We start from the raw sequence: 19,246 nt of genomic DNA on the forward strand, positions 1-19,246 counted from the left end.
CTTAGGAGTAGTGTAAAGAAAATTAAGAAGTCCTGAGAGCACAGTGATGGCACGGGTGTTCACTCACTGTATATACTTTTCACATCTGTAAATATGCTTTGCTATTCTGAAAGTCTCATCTCGTGAATGGCTCTTCTATCTGATGCAATGCTCCAAGGTCATACAAGTGTAACAGATGCCCCCCCACCCTCCTCACTTATCGCCCATCATATCCCTCAGGTCTATGGTGTTTTGCCCAATCTCAGTACAGCCTTTCTGTCCGCAGCAGCGACATGAACAAAACCAGTTGCTCTATCAACATCGTGGTTGGGCAGTTCATATGTCAGACTTGTATCAGTGGATCATATCATGTCGCCTTATGAGTATAGATTTTTGCAGGTTTGTTTATTCTCCTGATGCTGCTGCACTGAAATCTGTTCTCTGTGAATGTTATAGATTTTAATGGCGATCTGCATTGGAGTCATCCCAACCCGGTACATTTTTCAATGGCCTCCATGTAAAGTCTGTCAGGTTTGGTTGTGGGTTACAGTTTAAGTGATAGAGACCTTAGCCATTCATGGCGGCCTGCAGCGTGGTGTCATGACCGTTTTTGCAGCTAAACATTACTCCTACAATTGTTCCCACCCTCCACCAGTATGACGCAGAGCTATGGACTTAGTTAGCACTGGGTGACTCCTGAAATGTCTGCTAGACGGCCACAGGTCTGGCTAGCGTGGCTTGACAGAATCCCTGTGCTAGCTCTCCTAAGGGTAATTGACATGGTTATCTGATCGCAACAGTGCCATCAGTGTCCTAGGTTTCCTTATGTATATCTTAATCTGCTAGAATGAAAATGTGGAGGCCTCTAATAGGATAAGAGCGAAGCTCTACTACATCTGCTGTGTCGCCTTTATTATTAACGAAGTTACTAAGTAATGCTTAAATGAGGTGTTGAGACTGACAGGGTCACCACTCCTAGATGCCATGGCAATACTGGATGTGAATTTGGGAAGCTCCTGACAAAGCTCATGAGTGCATGTCAATGACCATCAGAGTGCTGCTGAAGCTGTCTCTTTGCACACACAGATAACCTGATTCTCAGGCTCACATCCATGATTGACGGTGACTGATTACAGCATTCTAAAGAACAATCTCATGCGGGAGACTCCATCTAAGGATGAGACCAGAACATTATTCATGCATGAGGGATGGCCATTGGAAAGATGCACAGTCCGGATTCAGATCAGCCCTCAGATGGTCAAGTGATAACAAGTGTTTGATGATTGTTCTCCTTGAGGCACCTTACATTGCTCCAGGCGTACTGCCATGAGTGCACTCATGTTTGCAGTATTGTTCCTGCCTCTTGAAGGCTGCCAAAGGCAATGAAATGTCAGCATGATGATTGAAAGGACTATGTCTACTTGCTTCACAATGAGCGCTGGTGGAGTTCTTATCCCAATATAGAATGGCCACCTGCTCCATAGGCTTGCCTAGCCTTCCAAGGATGAGGCCATCGGAGCCAATTAAAACATTGTTGCCAGGCAGTTCCCCATTAGACCAGACTCCTCCTCGGCACCATCCTGTCTTTCATGGCACATTCTGTTCCAGGATAGCAACATTGTATATATCCCTCACACTGTTCCAGTGGACATGTTTTTCAAACTGCAGCCATTGTGATTTTAAACCACAGTCCAACAGAAATAAAAAGATATGTGCTTTACAGTAATGACTGTAATCGTTTTGAAGTGTAAAGCCTGAACCTCTCATCTGCGATGTATAGGGTTGTTTAGACCATCTTGCATATGTATTTTAGCTGTGGCCCCTTTTATATTTGGATCCTTCTGACCTTTGCAAGTTCCTATGAAAGGGACAAATGGTCATTCAAACCCAATCTACATTTGGCCCCAAGCTGTAATGGATTCTCGCAAGAAAGCCACATGAGTTAAGGTGCCCAAATCGTTCAATTGGCATTTGAATCTTCCTAACATGTCTCAGCTGAACCTTGCTCTCCATGTCCTGAAGCAGGAATTGTTGTAGTACCCCTTCAATTGGCCCAAAAGTGCAGTAGTCAACTCCTTCCACAAGCCCTCAGACCCTTCTCCTTGCGATTTTTTTCCCAAGGTCATTTCTCAACTGCACCATTACATTGGCTGTCAAAATGGTGCTGCTGCGCTTTTACTATGAGACCAGCTTCCAGCATCCCCCCTCCCACCCCCACCGCCCCCGGCACCATCCAAGTTCCTCCTACCCTCCCTCCAATCACTCTCTTGCCTCCTTTAGCCCTCGAGCCCATCGTTATTCTAGTAGATATCCCTGTCCTCCCACCGAACTATTTTCTGTGGATGTCCCCATGCCTGAATTGGACCTCCCCCTCCCCATCTTGCCTATGCGTGTTTCTCACGTGTCGGTGCAGACTCGATGGGCCGAAGTGCGATTCTGTGATCTTGAAGCCCTATGCGCAGTAACCTACTGAGACCCCTCCCATGAGACCATCGGCCACTTCTCAGTTCCCCATTTACAGGCTGCAGATGCCTTTCCTGACTGTGACTGCACCTGTGCCATCTGCTGCCCAGTGCCAAGCACCAATCCCCAGGTCTCAAAAGTGTGAGGGGCTGACCACCATCAGCGCACCACACTGTACCTGACTGACACAGCACAGAGAGGCCCTCCCATTCCCTGGACTAGGACCAAGACATGCATGCCAGGCATAGTCTTGTAGCATGTTGCACACTGCCCCAGGACTGCTTTTAATTTCTGACCCCGACTACGTGGTGCGCACTGATCCAGACAGCCTCAGTCTTATGCCCTCTCTTCCTTTAAACCACACCCCCCCCAGTCATGTGTCTCTGACTACCCATTCCCTCCCAGGCTGTAGTCATCATCCCCCCCCCCCCCCCCCCCCCTCCCCCGACAGTCAAGCATGTGCCTTCCACTCCCCCACTTCCCTTACCATTGGTCTTGCCTGAGCAGCCTTGGCGTAGAGTCAGAGCAGCCGCGAGAGCAGCGCAGTGAAAGGCAAGTGAAGTGTAGTTCACCAGGTGCACGTCGGTTATATCCAGCTGTGAATCACTCTGGTGGGGCATTTAGATTGGGATGGTTCAGGTGAACTAGGTTCTTATGGAGCATTCATGAGAAGCAACGACATTATGCGTTTCTTGACATGGCAACCCAACCAGCCATGAAAGCTGGGAGGGGAAAATTGCTACTTGTTTTCTCGCCGGCAGAAAATTGACTTTTGGCCACCTTCCGATTATTCTGATCCTGCCCGCCACAATGCCCACCATTGGTGGGATTGGAAAATCCCACCCAAATTGTTTTGGCGTGTGAGGGATGTCTGTGCTGGGTATTAAAATGCTTTTCCCCTATTTTCTCTTAAGATTGTTATTTTATGGGCATCGTACTAAATGAATGGATAATAACTAACTGCATCCAATCTTATGGCTATATATAACTGCATTTCATCCTCTCTCATTCCATGCTGGAATAATTTTATGGATGATTGTTGTACCCTCTCCCTCTGAAACCACTTCAGAATCAAGCTCTCTTGGTGAAGCACCTTTACAGTACAAATGGGATGTTTTCCATTCCTGACTTCAGCACCTTTTCATTCTTAACTCTGTACAGACTTTGGTAAAACTGATTCTGGACATGTCCTGTGCCATGAGTGAAGAAAATTACTGAAGAACACAAACTCAGCATATTAGGGCAGTAAAAATTGTTACAGCATTAATGCATTTTATCCTTTGTTTTGAAACTTGATGGGATGAGAAGTAGATCTTAATTTCAGTAGTTTTCACATGAAATAGACACCAAAAATGACACTGCACTCGGGACTGTCTCAAAGTGGTTCAAGTACTTTAAAAGTGTTTTAAGTGTTCAGTGTTGGTTTTGGCTTATAAATAACTGAACATAAACATACCTTTCTTCAGGCTCTATTGAAGTATTAACTGATGAATTTCCCCGTCATGGGAGCAGTTATGAAGCAATGTCAAAACTGAAGCCGTGTTTTTTAAGTGATGGGACAGGCAGCGTCACCGCTGCTAATGCATCAGGTGAGTAAGGAGCCTTCCCTTTAACCCTAGTCATTTTCATCTCCTGAGCAGAGGGATTAGCTATCGCAATAACTGGACTGATGTTATTTTGGTTCCTGTTCCTATTGCTGCAGGTATTAATGATGGGGCTGCAGCTGTAATTCTGATGAAGAAATCAGAAGCTCTTAAAAGAAATCTGACACCTTTGGCACGCGTGGTGTCCTGGGCACAGGCTGGATTGGATCCTGCTGTTATGGGTGTTGGCCCTATTCCAGCAATAAAGAAAGCGGTAAGACAAGCAAATTCCTTCAGAGCGTCGTACATTAATACTAGGCTTTACTGTATTATCAGAATCACAGAATTTTAACAGCATGGAAGGAGGCCATTCGGCCCATCGTGCGTGCACTGGCTCTCCAAATGAGCATCATGACCTAGTGCCATTGCCCTGCCTTTTCCTCATATCCCTGCATGTTTTTTCTATTCAAATAATTATTACATATATTGTTACAGAGTGTAGCAAAATGTAGCAGAATAATTCATTTCTTTCTTGGTTATTTCACCGGAGAAGTCAGATAATTCTATAAAGTCTGAAAACACTTCCCTTTCAGAAAACAGAAACCCTCTCAGTTCCAGAGAACAGTCCTTAATTTTCCAATTTCTCCTCATAACTGAAATCCCTCATCCCTGGTTTCACTGGGGTCAATCTCCTCAGTACCCCTTGTAAGACCTTTACATCTTCCCCAGACTTTTAAGATACCATCCCTCCTTACTGCAGTAATTGACTCCTTGATCAATAATGCAATGCCACCTCCTCTTTTACACCCCCCCAAATCATGCCTGAAGATTCTATACTGAGAAGTGAGAGGTGATGCATTTTGGGAGGATTAACACAGCAAGGGAATACATAATGAATGGTAGGACTCTAGGAAGCACAGAGGATCAGAGGGACCTTGGTGTACATGTCCATAGATCCCTGAAGGCAGCAGCACAGGTAGATAAGGTGGTTAAGAAGGCATATGGGATACTTGCCTTTATTAGCCGAGGCATAGAACATAAGAGCAGGGAGGTTATGTTGGAGCTGTATAAAACATTAGTTAGGCCACAGGTGGAGCAATTCTGGTTGCCACACTATAGGAAGGATGTGATTGCACTGGGGAGGATGAAGAGGAGATTTACCAGGATTTTGCCTGGGCTGAAGTATTTCAGCTATGAAGACGGACTGGATAGGCTAGGATTGCTTGCCTTAGAGCAGAGAAGGCTGAAGGGGGACCTGATAGAGGTATACAAAATTATGAGGGGCATAGATAGGGTAGATAGGAAGAAACTTTTCCCCTTAGCGGTGGTGTCAATAACCAGGGGGCATAGATGTAAGGTAAGGGGCGGGAGGTTTTAGAGGGGATTTGAGGAAAAATTTTGTCACCCAGAGGGTGGTTGGAATCTGGAACACACTGCCTGAGGGGGTGGTAGAGGCAGGAACCCTCACAACATTTAAGAAATATTTAGATGAGCACTTGAAGTGCGATAGCATATGGGCCAAATGCTGGAAAATGGGATTAGAATAGATAGGTGCTTGATGGCCGGCACGGACACGATGGGCCAATGGGCCTGTTTCTGTACTGTATGACTCTATGACTTTGACTCCAGCTGAAGCCTAACCAACAATTATAAACTTCTAGCACAATCTCTTTGCTTTTATACTCTATGCCTCTACTTATAAGCCCAAATAACCTATATAGTGTTTCACTATCTTTAAGAATTTGTGTATAAAGGAATATATGAAATAGGATCAGAAATAGGCCATTCAGCCCCTCGAGCCTGCTCCGCCATTCAATAAGTTTGTGGCTAATCTGTTTCGAATTCCACATTCCCATCTACCCTCCGATAACCTTCAATTCCCTTGCCTAACAAGAATCTATTCACCTCTGCCTTAAAAATATTGAATGACCCCCAGAGAGTTCCAAAGTCGCACAACCCTGAGAGAAAAAAACTTCCCCTCATCTCCATCCTAAAAGTGCAACTCCTAATTTCAAAACAGTGCCCTCTAGTTCTGGACTCACCCAAAGAGGAATCATCCTTTCCACATCCACCTTGTCAAGACCATTCAGGATCTTATATATTTCAAACAAGTCACACTTCACCCTTCTAAACTCCAGTGGAAACAACCCTACCTGTCCAACCTTTCCCCATAAGACAACTTAATCATTCCAGGTACCAATCTAGTAAACCTCCTCTGAACTGCCTCCAACGTATTTACATCCTTCCTCAAATAAGGAGACCAAAACTGCGCACACTGTTCAAGATGTGGTCTCATCAACGCCCTGTATAACTGAAGCATAACATCCTTACTTTTGTGTTCAATTCCTCTCGTAATAAAGGACAGCATTCCATTAGCCTTCTTGATTATGTGCTATAGCTGCATAGTAACTTTTTGTGACTCATGGAGTAGAACACCTAGATTCCTCTGCACCTCGGAATTACATGGCTACCAAGATGTCTCAAGTCACTTCCACTTTTCAAAGTCATGCCATTTATACAGTAATCCATATTAGTCCTCCAAAAGTGCATCACTTCACACTCTTTGCATTGAACTCCAACTTCATTTCATCATCTTGTCAATGTTATCTTGAAGCCTATAACATTTCCTCATCACTACCTATTACTTTGCCAAGTTTCGTGTAATCTGCTAACCTTATAATGCTGCTGTCTACAGCTGAACCGAGGTCGTTCATAAAATTTAGCAAGATTAATGGACCCAAAACTGACCGTTCGGGCACATCATTGCAAACTACCTCTCAGTCTGAAAAACATGCATCCACCATCAAACTTTGTTTCCTGAGTCAATTGTGTATCCATACTACTACTTTTCCTCTTAATTCCATGGACCTTTTTGTCGAAAGCCTTCCAAAAGCCCATATTCAAATTTGATTGAATTCTTGAGGAAGTGACAAGAAGGGTTGATGAAGGTAGTATAGTGGATGTTGTGTACATGGATTTTGGCAAGGCATTTGACAAGGTCCCACATGGCAGATTGGTCAGGAAAGCAAAAGCCCGTGGGATTCAGGGTAATGTGGCAAACTGGATAAAAGGTTGGCTTTGTAACAGGAAACAAAGGGTATTGGTCGATGGATGCCCTTGCGAATGGAAAGTTGTCTCAAGTGGTGTTCCACAGGGCTCAGTGTTGGGACCCTTGCTGTTTGTGTTATATATTAACAATTTGGACTTGAACGTGGGGGGCACGATTGGTAAATTTGCAGATGACACGAAGATTGGCTGAGTAGTGGATAGTGTAGAGGATAGCCATAATCTCCAAAACGATATAGATGGGTCGGTGGAGTGGGTGGTAAAGTGGCAGATGGATTTTAACATAGAGAAGTGTGAGGTCATACATTTAGGGAGGTCAAACAGTTACAGGGATTACAAAATAAATGGGAATATACTAAGAGGGGTAGATGAAGTGAGAGATCTTGGCGTACAAGTACACAGGTCCATGAAGGCAGCAGTTCAAGTAGACAAGGTTGTAAAGAAGGCTCTCCTTCATTGGCAGAGGTATAGAATATAAAAGTAAGAATATAATGTTGGAATTGTATAAAACACTGGTGAGGTCACAACTGGAGTATTGTGTGCAATTCTGGTCACCACATTACAGGAAGGATGTAAGAGCTGTGGAGAGAGTGTAGAGGAGGTTTAGAAGAATGTTGCCAGGGTTAGAAAAGTGTAGCTACGAGGAGAGATTGGATAGGTTGGGGTTATTTTCCTTAGAACAAAGAAGGCTGAGAGGTGACTTGATTGAGGTGTACAAAATTATGAGGGGAACGGATAGAGTGGACAGGATAAAATTGTTTCCCTTGATGGAGAGTTCTAGAACCAGGGGACATAGATTCAAGATAAGTGGCAGAAGGTGTAGGGGGTACATGAGGAAGAACTTCTTTACACAGAGGATAGTGGGTGTCTGGAATTCGCTGCCCAAGTTGGTGGTAGAGGCAGAAACTTTAAACTCTTTTAAAAAGTACCTGGATCTGCACCTAAAGTGCTGTAAACTGCAGGGCTATGGGCCAGGTGCAGGAAGGTGGGATTAGAAAGGGCACCTGGGTGTCCTCGGACTGGCATGGGCAAGATGGGCCGAATGGCCTCCTTCTGTGCTGTAACTTTTCTATGGTTCTATATACAACATCTACTGATCTACCTTGATCAATCTTCTCTATTACCTCATCAAAGAATTTAATCAGAAGAGAAGAAGAGGCCCTTCGGCCCATTGAGTCTGCACCAACACATGAGAAACACCTGACCTACCTACCTAAACCCATTTACCAGCACTTGGCCCATAGCCTTGAATGTTATGATGTGCCAAGTGCTCATCCAGGTACTTTTTAAAGGTTGTGAGGCAACCCGCCTCCACCACCCTCCCAGGTAGCGCATTCCAAACTGTCACCACCCTCTGGGTAAAAAAGTTTTTCTTCACATCCCCCTAAACCTCCTTCCCCTCACCTCGAACTTGTATCTCCTCGTGACTGATCCTTCAACTAAGGGGAACAGCTGCTCCCTATCCAACCTGTCCATGCCCCTCATAATCTTGTACACCTCAATCAGGTCGCCCCTCAGTCTTCTCTGCTCCAATAAAAACAACCCAAGTCTTCATAACTTAAATGTTTCATCCCAGGCAACATCCAGGTGAATCTCATCTGCACCCCCTCCAGTGCAATCACATCCTTCCTATAATGTGGTGACCAGAACTGCACACAGTACTCCAGCTGTGGCCTCACCAAGGTTCTATACAACTCCAACATGACCTCCCTACTTTTGTAATCTATGCCTCGATTGCTAAAGGCAAGTGTCCCTTTTTCACCACCCCACTAACATGCCCCTCCGCCTTCAGAGATCGATGGACACACACGCCAAGGTCCCTTTGTTCCTCAGAACTTCCTTGTGTCATGCTGTTCACTGAATACTTCCTTGTCAAATTACTCCTTCCAAAGCGTATCACCTCACACTTTTCAGTGTTAAATTCCATCTGCCACTTATCTGCCCATTTGACCATCCCGTCTATATCTTCCTGTAGCCCAAGACACTCAACCTCACTGTTAACCACCCGGCCAATCTTTGCGTCACCCGCAAACTTACTAATCCTACCCCCCACATAGTCATCTATGTCGTTTATATAAATGACGATGTTGAGGGCAGCAATGGCCTAGGACCCAGGATGTAATGAAGCTGAAGTGTGCTCTTTAATGTGAACCAAGCCTCACATTTAGTTCTCCATGATGTCATTGCTGTAGCGAGGTTGCAAGAACCAGGGCTGGCCATCAGGGGAGTTCAATGTTCAAGAGGAGGCATTTTAATTTGTGGCCAGCAAGTGTGTGAGCATGGTTATCTGAGGTGGTCAATCTTTATGGAAAGGTCAGGCTACATGTAGGCCTGCAGAATGCCAGATGTCAATGTAATGTAATAGAGATGAAGGTGAAACACTGAAGTGTGTCATGTAAAAATGCGTGCGGACCTGCGTAACATCCTCAGTTGCAATCGCCCGAGTGTCACCCCTCAGTATCACCATTGAGACGAGTGATAAAGTGTTGTCCCGTTGCTGGAGATGGATTTCCTTAAGGGGTTTTGTCAGACTGAGGGCATACAGGTACAGGTGCACTGAGGATGGTAGAGAGCTCTTGCCTCTACTAGGCTGCTGTAGCATGTGGGATGCTGGAGAGACGCGTGAAGAGGCAGTATCTTCTGATGTCTGATGCCGGGACCCCCCCCTCCAATGAGGACCTTATATCAGCAAGGACATATGATCCCGGGGCCTCATCATACTTCAAAGGATCAGGAAAATGTGAGTCTGATGTTTAACTGGTCACCCTCCAGTTGAAGTGGGTGGTTGAAATGAGAAGGAGAGCCATTCTGATGTTAGTTTGGTCCCACAATGGAGGGCATTTGTCCAAGAGGAGACTCAGTCCTACTCAACACCTTCTTCATGGAATCTGGTGGCTGTGAGGGCCTCACATGCACGCCTACCTTGTCTGGCCGCGCAATGGCATCCTCCCCTGAAGCCTTGGCTTCCTCGATCTCATCGTCCTCATCCTTTCAATGCCTTTCTCATTGGAGGAGCAGCTCCTTCATGTCGGCATCTGGCAAGTCCTCTCCCCTTTGCAGCACCAGGTTGTGTAGCGTGCAGCAAGCCACAATGGTCCATGAGACCCTCTGGGGCGTGTGCTGCCAGATCTGCCCAGGTACCAGAATTAATATGCCAATGGTCTGCTGCACCACTGTTTGGTGTGGTATGAGTTTCATTGTACCTTCCCTCTGCTGCATTTTGTGGCCATCACACGGGCACCATCAGCCACATCCTTTGAGGGTACCCTTTGTCACCCAAGCAGCCAAACCTGGATCCTGTGTGGTCCCTCGAATATGTCCGGGATCTGTGACCTACTGTGATGTGGAAGTCGTGGCAGTTTCCTGGGTATCTGGTGCAAACCTACAGGATTTGTTTCTTGTGGTTGCAGACCAGCTGGACGATGATGGAGTGGAAGCCTTTCCTGTTGATGTATCAGAGTGCCTGTTGCCATGGAGATTTTATAGTCACATGAGTGCAGCCAATGGCACCCTGCACTTGTGGGAAACCAGAAATCGCAGCAAAGACCTGTGTTCTGGCGTCCTGGCTGGCTTGACCTCTATCAGAGTTAGTGTAGTTGTGGACCTTGGGAAAAAGGGCGTCTGTTACTTCCTGGATGCACTTGTTGTGGAAGCTTGAGAGATCCTGCAGAGGTTCCCAGTGGAGCGTTGGAAATAGCCAGTTGTGTAGAAGTTACTTGTAGAAGACTTTAACAGCAACTGGCAACAGATGTCTTCCTAGTCCCCTTGGCGTCAAATCCTGCAGAATGTGGCAGATGTGCGCCACTGTATCCCTGGACATGCGGAGGCGTCAGCGACACTGCCTGTTTAATAGCCACAGAAAAGGCATGTGTTCTCTACACCCTTGGTCTTGTGAGCCACCTAAGCCCGACCTTTCTGTGAGCCTCGTCCTCTGTGTCCAGAGGGGGCCCTGCTGCCCCTTGCTCATCAGGGTGAAGCTCCTCCCTTTGGTGAGCCTGGTGCCTCCATCGCAGCTTCTCCTCTTTCTCTCCTGGCTTGTATGTGATGATGCAGGCAACTAGAAATCCAACATCCATCATGCTGAAGGTCTCCTCAGCATAAATGAAAAAGAGACATGAGTGAACATGAGCCTCCAAAGGTCCTATTTCTGTTGATAACTAGTGAGTGACTGTAGGTCCAGTGTCAGCACCTATTTGCCCCACTAAAATGTTGGCCAACACACTTTACTTTTCACAGTGGTTGCGCGCCCCCCCCCCCCCCCCCCACCGCCTCTTCGACATGAGCCACTGCTATGGCATTGCCTTGGCAAGGCGTTTTGGTATGCAGCTTTCAGGCCTGTTGCTGGGATCCTCATTCACTACACACACTAACTGGACTCATTTGGAAAAGCCATTAGGGCAAATGTTTAGTAAGGACATGCGAATATTTGATGGGGGCAGCGGCTTCTCATCTGGTCAGCTGCCAGCGACCGTATTCTGAGCTGTATTTAAGACACAGCTTCAGCTTGTCCAGTCGCCCAATAGCCCCGCACTTTGTTATGGCTCTGGGGAATTTCAGCATTTGGAACAAGGGGTTTGTACAAGGAGATCAATTCGTGCAAAGAATGGGGATTCATCTCATGTGAATGTGCCTCAGTGCTTAACTCTCCTGATTCCGTGCATTGCCACTGTAAGGTGCCTAATGTGTCTCAGGTGTGCATCTCCCCTCATTTGGTGAAACACAATTCAATTGTGTGCCCCTTCAGTCGGTCTCCGAGGTGTCAGCTGTGGCTCAGTTCATAGCACCCTCGCCTTTGAATCAGAGGGTTGTGGGTTCATGTCCCACTCCCGGAAACCAAGAACTGTGAATGTACTCGAAAGAGTTACATTCTGTGACTGTTGATAACTCGAAAGAGTTTCAGTCGGTCTCCGAGGTGTCAGCTTTGGCTCAGCTCATAGCACCCTCGCCTTTGAATCAGAGGGTTGTGGGTTCATGTCCCACTCCCGGAAACCAAGAACTGTGAATGTACTCGAAAGAGTTACATTCTGTGACTGTTGATAACTCGAAAGAGTTTCAGTCGGTCTCCGAGGTGTCAGCTGTGGCTCAGTTCATAGCACCCTCGCCTTTGAATCAGAGGGTTGTGGGTTCATGTCCCACTCCCGGAAACCAAGAACTGTGATTGTACTCGAAAGAGTTGCAATCTGTGACTGTTGATAACTCGAAAGAATTTTTGAGGTGTCAGCTGTGGCTCAGTTCATAGCACCCTCGCCTTTGAATCAGAAGGTTGTGGGTTCATGTCCCACTCCCGGAAACCAAGAACTATGATTGTACTCAAAAGAGTTTGAATCTGTGACTGTTGATAACTCGAAAGAGTTTGACCACAACAGGCGAGGTGTCAGCTGTGGCTCAGTTCATAGCACCCTCGCCTTTGAATCAGAGGGTTGTGGGTTCATGTCCCACTCCCGGAAACCAAGAACTGTGATTGTACTCAAAAAGAGTTGCAATCTGTGACTGTTGATAACTCGAAAGAGTTTTCAGTCGGTCTCCGAGGTGTCAGCTGTGGCTCAGTTCATAGCACCCTCGCCTTTGAATCAGAGGGTTGTGGGTTCATGTCCCACTCCCGGAAACCAAGAACTGTGATTGTACTCGAAAGAGTTGCAATCTGTGACTGTTGATAACTCGAAAGAGTTTCAGTCGGTCTCCCAGTGCAGTCCTTTGATTGGTCGTTGTTTCAGGTTGGAAGATGTTGGTGCTGGGCTCTCACTCCCAGACCGGCTTGAACCCTCCCTGTGTGACTATAACAATCCCTCCCATTGAGGAGCTCAATTTCCAGATTTCCCTGCATCCAACAACTCTCAATCCTCCCCCTCCAATCCTTGAACCCTTTGTGCTTGTGGTGGAAATCTTTGTACTGCCCCCTGAATCTTTGGAGGTGGCTGTGCCTTTGGACCTCACCCCTCCCCATCTTGAGGCCTCCTCCCCAGAATCCTCTATTTTCCCCATCTGTAGACTGCAGATGTCTCCCCTGACTGTGACAGTGCCACCTGCAGTCCAGTATGATTCCAAAAAATGCCATGCATCGATGCACATGGTGTGACAAAGTCTGCCTGTGCTGAACATTCTGGGCACTACTGACCCTGGACGGACATACCCTCACCCTCCCTGGACTAGGACAAGGAGAGTCTTTGCGAGGTCAGCCATGAAAAATGAAGCGCTTTTTCACACCGCAGTCCTCTCATTCTGGCCCAACTCGCTTATGTCCCCCTTAAAACAAACTCTTCCTCATTCTGGTGCAGAGGACACCTCCCCCCCAAACATAGGGACATAGGAGCAGGAGTAGGCCATCGAGCCTGCTCTGCTATTCAACATGATCATGGTTTATCATCCACTTCAATGCCTATTTCCCACACTATTCCCATATCCCTTTTTGTCATTGGCATTTGGAAATCTGTCAATCTCTACTTTAAACATACTCAATGACTGAGTTTCCACAGCCCTCTGAGGTAGAGAATTCCAAAGATTCAACTTTCCCAACATTAATTGGGTTAGACATAGTGTTAAGGGCTTGGATGGAGTGGATTTCTTGAAATGTGTACAGGAGAACTTTTTAGGTCAACATGTAGAGGGTCCAACAAGGGACTGTGCATTGCTGGACCTAATTCTGGGGAATGAAGCCGGACAGGTGGTTGAGGTGGTGGTGGGCGAGCATTTTAGTGATAGCGTCCACAACATGGTACAGTTTAAGTTTCTTATGGACAAAGAAATCAACAAGTTGCAAAAAAATGTTTTGGATTGGGGGAGAGCGGATTTTAGTAAAATAAGGCAGGATCTGGCCAAGGTAGACTGGGAACAGTTACTTGTGGGGAAACCTACAGAGGAACGGTCGGGGCTGTTCAAAAAGGAAATGGGAAGGGTACAGGCTCAACATGTTCCCTCTAGGGTGATAGGAAAGAGTAACAAGCCGAGAGAACCATGGATGACCAGAAGGAAAAGAGAGGCTTTTAGCAGGTACAAGGGAAGCAAATCGGCATTTGTGGAATACAGGCAGTGCAGGGTGGAGCTTAAGAAAGCAATTAGGAGAGCAAACAGGGGATATGAGAAAGCTCTGGCTAGTAAAAGAAAGGAAAATCCCAAGATATTCTATAAGTATATCAATGGGAAGAGGATAACCAGGGAAAGAGTAGGGCCCATAAGGGAACAAGAGGGCAATTTATCAGTGGAGCCAGAGGACATCGCTAGAGTGTTGAATGAATACTTCACGTCCGTCTTCACCCAAGAGAATGAGGATGAAGGTATCAAACTCGGGGAGAGAGACTGCGAGGTTCTTCAGCAAATTGATATAGGGAGTGACAAGGTATTGGCAGGCTTAAAAGTGGACAAATCTCCAGGTCTGGATGATTTGTGTTCCAGACTGCTGAGGGAGGCAAGGGAGGAGATCGCAGGGGCTCTGACCCAAATTTTTAATTCCTCTCTGGCCATGGGGGAGGTGCCAGAGGACTGGAGAACAGCTAATGTGGTTCCCCTATTTCAGAAGGGTTGCAGAGAGAAGCCAAGGAACTACAAGCCAGTGAGTCTCACGTCAGTGGTAGGGAAACTATTGGAGAAAATTCTGAAGGAGAGTATCTATCTCCACTTGGAGAGGCAAGGTTTGATCAGGGATAGTCAGCATGGCTTTGTCAGATGGAGGTCATGCCTAACAAATTTGATTGAATTTTTTGAGGAGGTGACCAGGTGTATAGATGAGGGTAGTGCAGTTGATGTAGTTCATATGGATTTCAGCAAAGCCTTTGACAAGGTCCCACATGGGAGACTTATAAAGAAGGCAAAGGCACATGGGATACAGGGTAATTTGATAAGGTGGATTCAAAACTGGCTTAGTTGTAGAAGACAGAGGGTGATGACAGAGGGATGCTTTAGTGACTGGAAGCCAGTGTCCAGTGGCGTACCACAGGGATCTGTGCTCGGTCCCCTATTATTTGTCATTTATATAAATGACATAGATGACTATGGGGGGGGTAGGATTAATAAGTTTGTGGATGACAAAGATTGGCCGGGTGGCTAACAGTGAGGCTGAGTGTCTTGGGCTACGGGAAGATATTGATGGGATGGTCAAATGGGCAGATAAGTGGCAGATGAAATTTAACCCTGAAAAGTGTGAGGTGATACACTTTGGAAGGAGTCATTTGACAAGGAAGTATTCAATAAACGGCATGGCACTAGGAAGTTCTGAGGAACAAAGGGACCTTGGCGTGTGTGTCCATCGATCTCTGAAGGCATGTTAGTGGGGTGGTGAAAAAGGCAGATGGGACACTTGCCTTTATCAATCGAGGCATAGATTACAAAAGTAGGGAGGTCATGTTGGAGTTGTATAGAACCTTAGTGAGGCCACAGCTGGAGTACTGTGTGCAGTTCTGGTCGCCACATTATAGGAAGGATGTGATTGCACTGGAGGGGATGCAGAGGAGATTCACCTGGATGTTGCCTGGGATATGAAACATTTAAGTTATGAAGAGAGGTTGGATAGACTTGGGTTGTTTTCGTTGGAGCAGAGAAGACTGAGGGGCGACCTGATCGAGGTGTACAAGATTATGAGGGGCATGGACAGGGTGGATAGGGAGCAGCTGTTCCCCTTAGTTGAAGGGTCAGTCACAAGTGGGCATAAGTTCAAGGTGAGGGGCAGGAGGTTTAGGGGGGATGTGAGGAAAAACTTTTTTACCCAGAGGGTGTGGTGACGGTCTGGAACGCACTGCCTGGGAGGGTGGTGGAGGCAGGTTGCCTCACATCCTTTAAAAAGTACCTGGATGAGCACTTGGCACATCGTAACATTCAAGGCTATGGGCCAAGTGCTGGCAAATGGGATTAGGTAGGTAGGTCAGGTGTTTCTCATGAGTCGGTGCAGACTCAATGGGCCAAAGGGCCTCTTCTGCACTGTGATTCTGTGATAACACCTTTTAATGTATTTTCCAATTCCATCTCAGCCAATTTGCCCCTCATACCTTCATAATTTCCTTTGTTCAAATTTAACACCCTGACTTCAGATTGAACTACCTCACTTTCAAACATAATGTAAAATTCTATCGTATTATGGTTAATCATCCCAGAATTTCTTTTACAACAAGATTAGGAATTAGCCCTGGGTGTCTCTGTGTGTGTATGATTTAATTAAGCTGGGCAAAATATTGATAGGCGTCAGGTTGTCTGAGGGGGTTTGAAACATGGAAAAGATAGAGGTGTTAAGTTTGAGGTACAAGTAAATAGGTTAGATCTAACATTTGCATTTTTAGAGAAGTTCTCTAGCTCTGTGTATTATTCTGTAAAGAATAATATATACAGAATCTATACAGAACCTTGGTTTGGCCACACTTGGAATATTGCGTGCAATTCTGGTCATCACTTACCAGAAGGATATGGAGGCGTTGGAGAGGGTGCAGAGGAGGTTTACCAGGATGCTGCCTGGTCTGGAGGTTATTAGCTATGAGAAGAGGTTGGAGAAACTCGGATTGTTCTCACTAGAGCGACGGAGATTGAGGGGCGACTTGATAGAAGTTTACAAAATTGAGTGGCATGGACAGAGTAGATAGTCAGAAGCTTTTTCCCAGGGTGGAAGAGTCAATTACAAGGGGACATAGATTTAAGGTGAGAGGAGAAAACTATAAAGGTGATGTGCGGGGCAAGTTTTTTACGCAGAGGGTAGTGAGTGTTTGGAATTCGCTGCCAGAGGAGGTGGTGGAAGCAGTTACGATAGTGGTGGTTAAGAGGCAGCTTGACAAATACATGAATAGGATGGGAATAGAGGGATACGGACCCCGGAAGTGCAAAATATTTTAGTTGACGGGCAATATGATCGGCGCAGGTTTGGAGGGCTGAAGGGCCTGTTCCTGTGCTGTTCTTTTCTTTTCTTTGTTCTCTAAGGCTGGGTGTCTTGGTGTGTGTATGATTTATTTAAACAGGGCAACATACTGCTCTAGAAAACTATCCCTAACATACTGCAGAAACTCGTCTTTCACAGTATTAGTACTCGTTAAGTTTACCCAGTCTATGTGCAGATTGAGGTCACCCATGAATACTGTATTAGCCATGCTACATGCTTCTGTAATCTCCTGATTAGTACCATGCCCAACACTATGACTACTGTTTGGTGATCAATAAACAAGTCCTACCAATATTTGCTGCCATTTGCTGTTTCTTAGCTCCACCCAAGCAGATTCCACATTCTGTTCTTCCAATCTGAGATCCTCACTTACTACTGTACTGATCCTATCCCTTATTATCAGCGCAACACCGCCTCCTCCTCTTCCTTTTTGCCTGTCCTTCCTAAATGTTGAATATCCTTGAATATTCAGTTCCCAGGCATGATCACCCTGTAGCCACATTTCGGTAATGACAATTAGATCATATCCATTTACCTCTATTTGTGCCTTTAAATCATCCACCTTGTTGCGAATGCTGCATGCATTCACGTAGAGTGCCCTTAACTTGGTCTTTTTGACATTATTCCACATTCTATGTTTAGCTGATGCTCGCTTTCATTTTGACTACTTTCTAATCTCACTTGCTACTTTTCTACTTCCAGTTACCAGCTTTACTTCCATACAATTTGAGCAACCCCTCAGGTTCCCACCCCACTGACAAGCTAGTTTAAACCATCTCCAACAGCACTAGCATATCTCCCTGTGAGGATATTAGTCCTAATCCTGTTAAGGTGTAGCCTGACCATCTTGTACAGGTCCCACCTGCCCCAGAACTGGTCCCAATGCCTGAGAAATCTGATGCCCTTCATCCTACACCAATTCTCCAGCCACGTGTTAAATCGATCAATCTTCCTATTCCTATGCTCACTAGCATGTGGCACTGGGAGTAATCCTGAGGTTACGGCTCTTGGGGTCCTGCTTTTTAATTTCCTTCCTAACTCCTGAAACTCTGCTTTCAGGATCTCAACCCTCTTCCTACCTATGTCATTGGTCCCAATGTGGACTACGACTTCTGTTCCCCCTCCCCCCGAAGGATGTCCTGCAGCCACTCTGTGACATCCTTGACCCTGGCACCAGAGGCAACACACCATCCTGGAGTCACGTTTACTGCCACAGAAATGACTGATCCTCTGGCTATGGAATCACCTATCACTACTGATCTCCCACTTTTCTTCCTTCCCTCCTGTGCAGCGGAGCCATCCATGGTGCTACAGGCTTGGCTCTGGCTGCACTCCCCTGAGGAACCACCAATATGCAAAATGGAAAACCAATTAGCAGGCAAGATAGACTCGGGGGACTCCTACACTACCTGCCTGAATCTCTTTGACTGCCTGGCGGTCACCCATTCCCTCTCTGCCAGCAAGCCCTTAACCTGCAGTGTAACCACCTCCCTAAACGTGCTATCCATGTAGTCCTCTGCCTTGTGATGCATGACAGTGACTCCAGCCGCCGCTCAAGTTCCGAAACTCGGAACTCAAGCTTCTGTAGATGTGTTCATCTAGGATACAGTGCGACCATGACTTCCCACATATCACAGGATGCACATTACACTCAGCCAAGCTGACCTTCCATACCGTAATTTTTAAAACTATTTATTACAATTAGAATAAGTAGACTAATTTACCAGTTACTCACCAATCATTTTCTTCCCATGTAGCAAAGTTAGAGCCAGCTACTGGAGGCTGGAAAAAAGGTAGAAAAAGAAAAGAGCACCTTTTTCCCCTCTTTACCAAACTCCCTCACTCACCAAACTCCAACTTAAGCACTCTAATGCAGCCCAAAGCAACACTGCAGTGCAGACACTGAAGATGACCTGACCCCACTCCCCATGTCATGTTTCTGAGTCGAACCTCTGTCCCCTCTCCAGTGGAGGCCTTGCCCTGCGGCCCTATCCACAACCTCTGTCTGCTATTGCCCCTCCCCGGTGGAGGCCTTGCCCTGCGGCCCCTTCCACTGCACCACGGCCTTATTGCTGATCTGGTAGATAGAGCCTTGCCATGATATCCCCTGAAAATGATGTGGTGCTGCTTGCAAAGCCTGGGGCTGAGTGGAGTGCCACAAGTGCTGCGCGATGAAAGGCAGACAAACAAACTTTGAAGTCAGAAGCGAAGTGCTAGTTTCCAGATGCACATCACTTAATTCGGTTCTGAAATGCATCTCTTGATCCAGTGTGGGAGGATGATACCGGCAAGTAGGCTTTATAAT

At 46.3% G+C, this 19,246-nt stretch overlaps 1 protein-coding gene across 2 annotated transcripts in view; it reads left to right on the top strand.

Moving 5' to 3' along the window:
- Positions 1-19,246, top strand: part of acat2 (acetyl-CoA acetyltransferase 2) — a 95,338-nt gene that overhangs the window by 61,490 nt on the left and 14,602 nt on the right. For both annotated transcript variants that reach the window (XM_078556804.1, XM_078556805.1), the window contains exons 6-7: positions 3,909-4,031; positions 4,145-4,299. In XM_078556804.1, coding sequence (XP_078412930.1) covers positions 3,909-4,031; positions 4,145-4,299 — 278 coding nt within the window. The remainder of the gene's footprint in view (positions 1-3,908; positions 4,032-4,144; positions 4,300-19,246) is intronic.

The sequence above is a fragment of the Cetorhinus maximus genome, chromosome 14, assembly GCF_964194155.1.
Source record: "Cetorhinus maximus chromosome 14, sCetMax3.hap1.1, whole genome shotgun sequence".
NCBI lineage: Eukaryota > Metazoa > Chordata > Chondrichthyes > Lamniformes > Cetorhinidae > Cetorhinus > Cetorhinus maximus.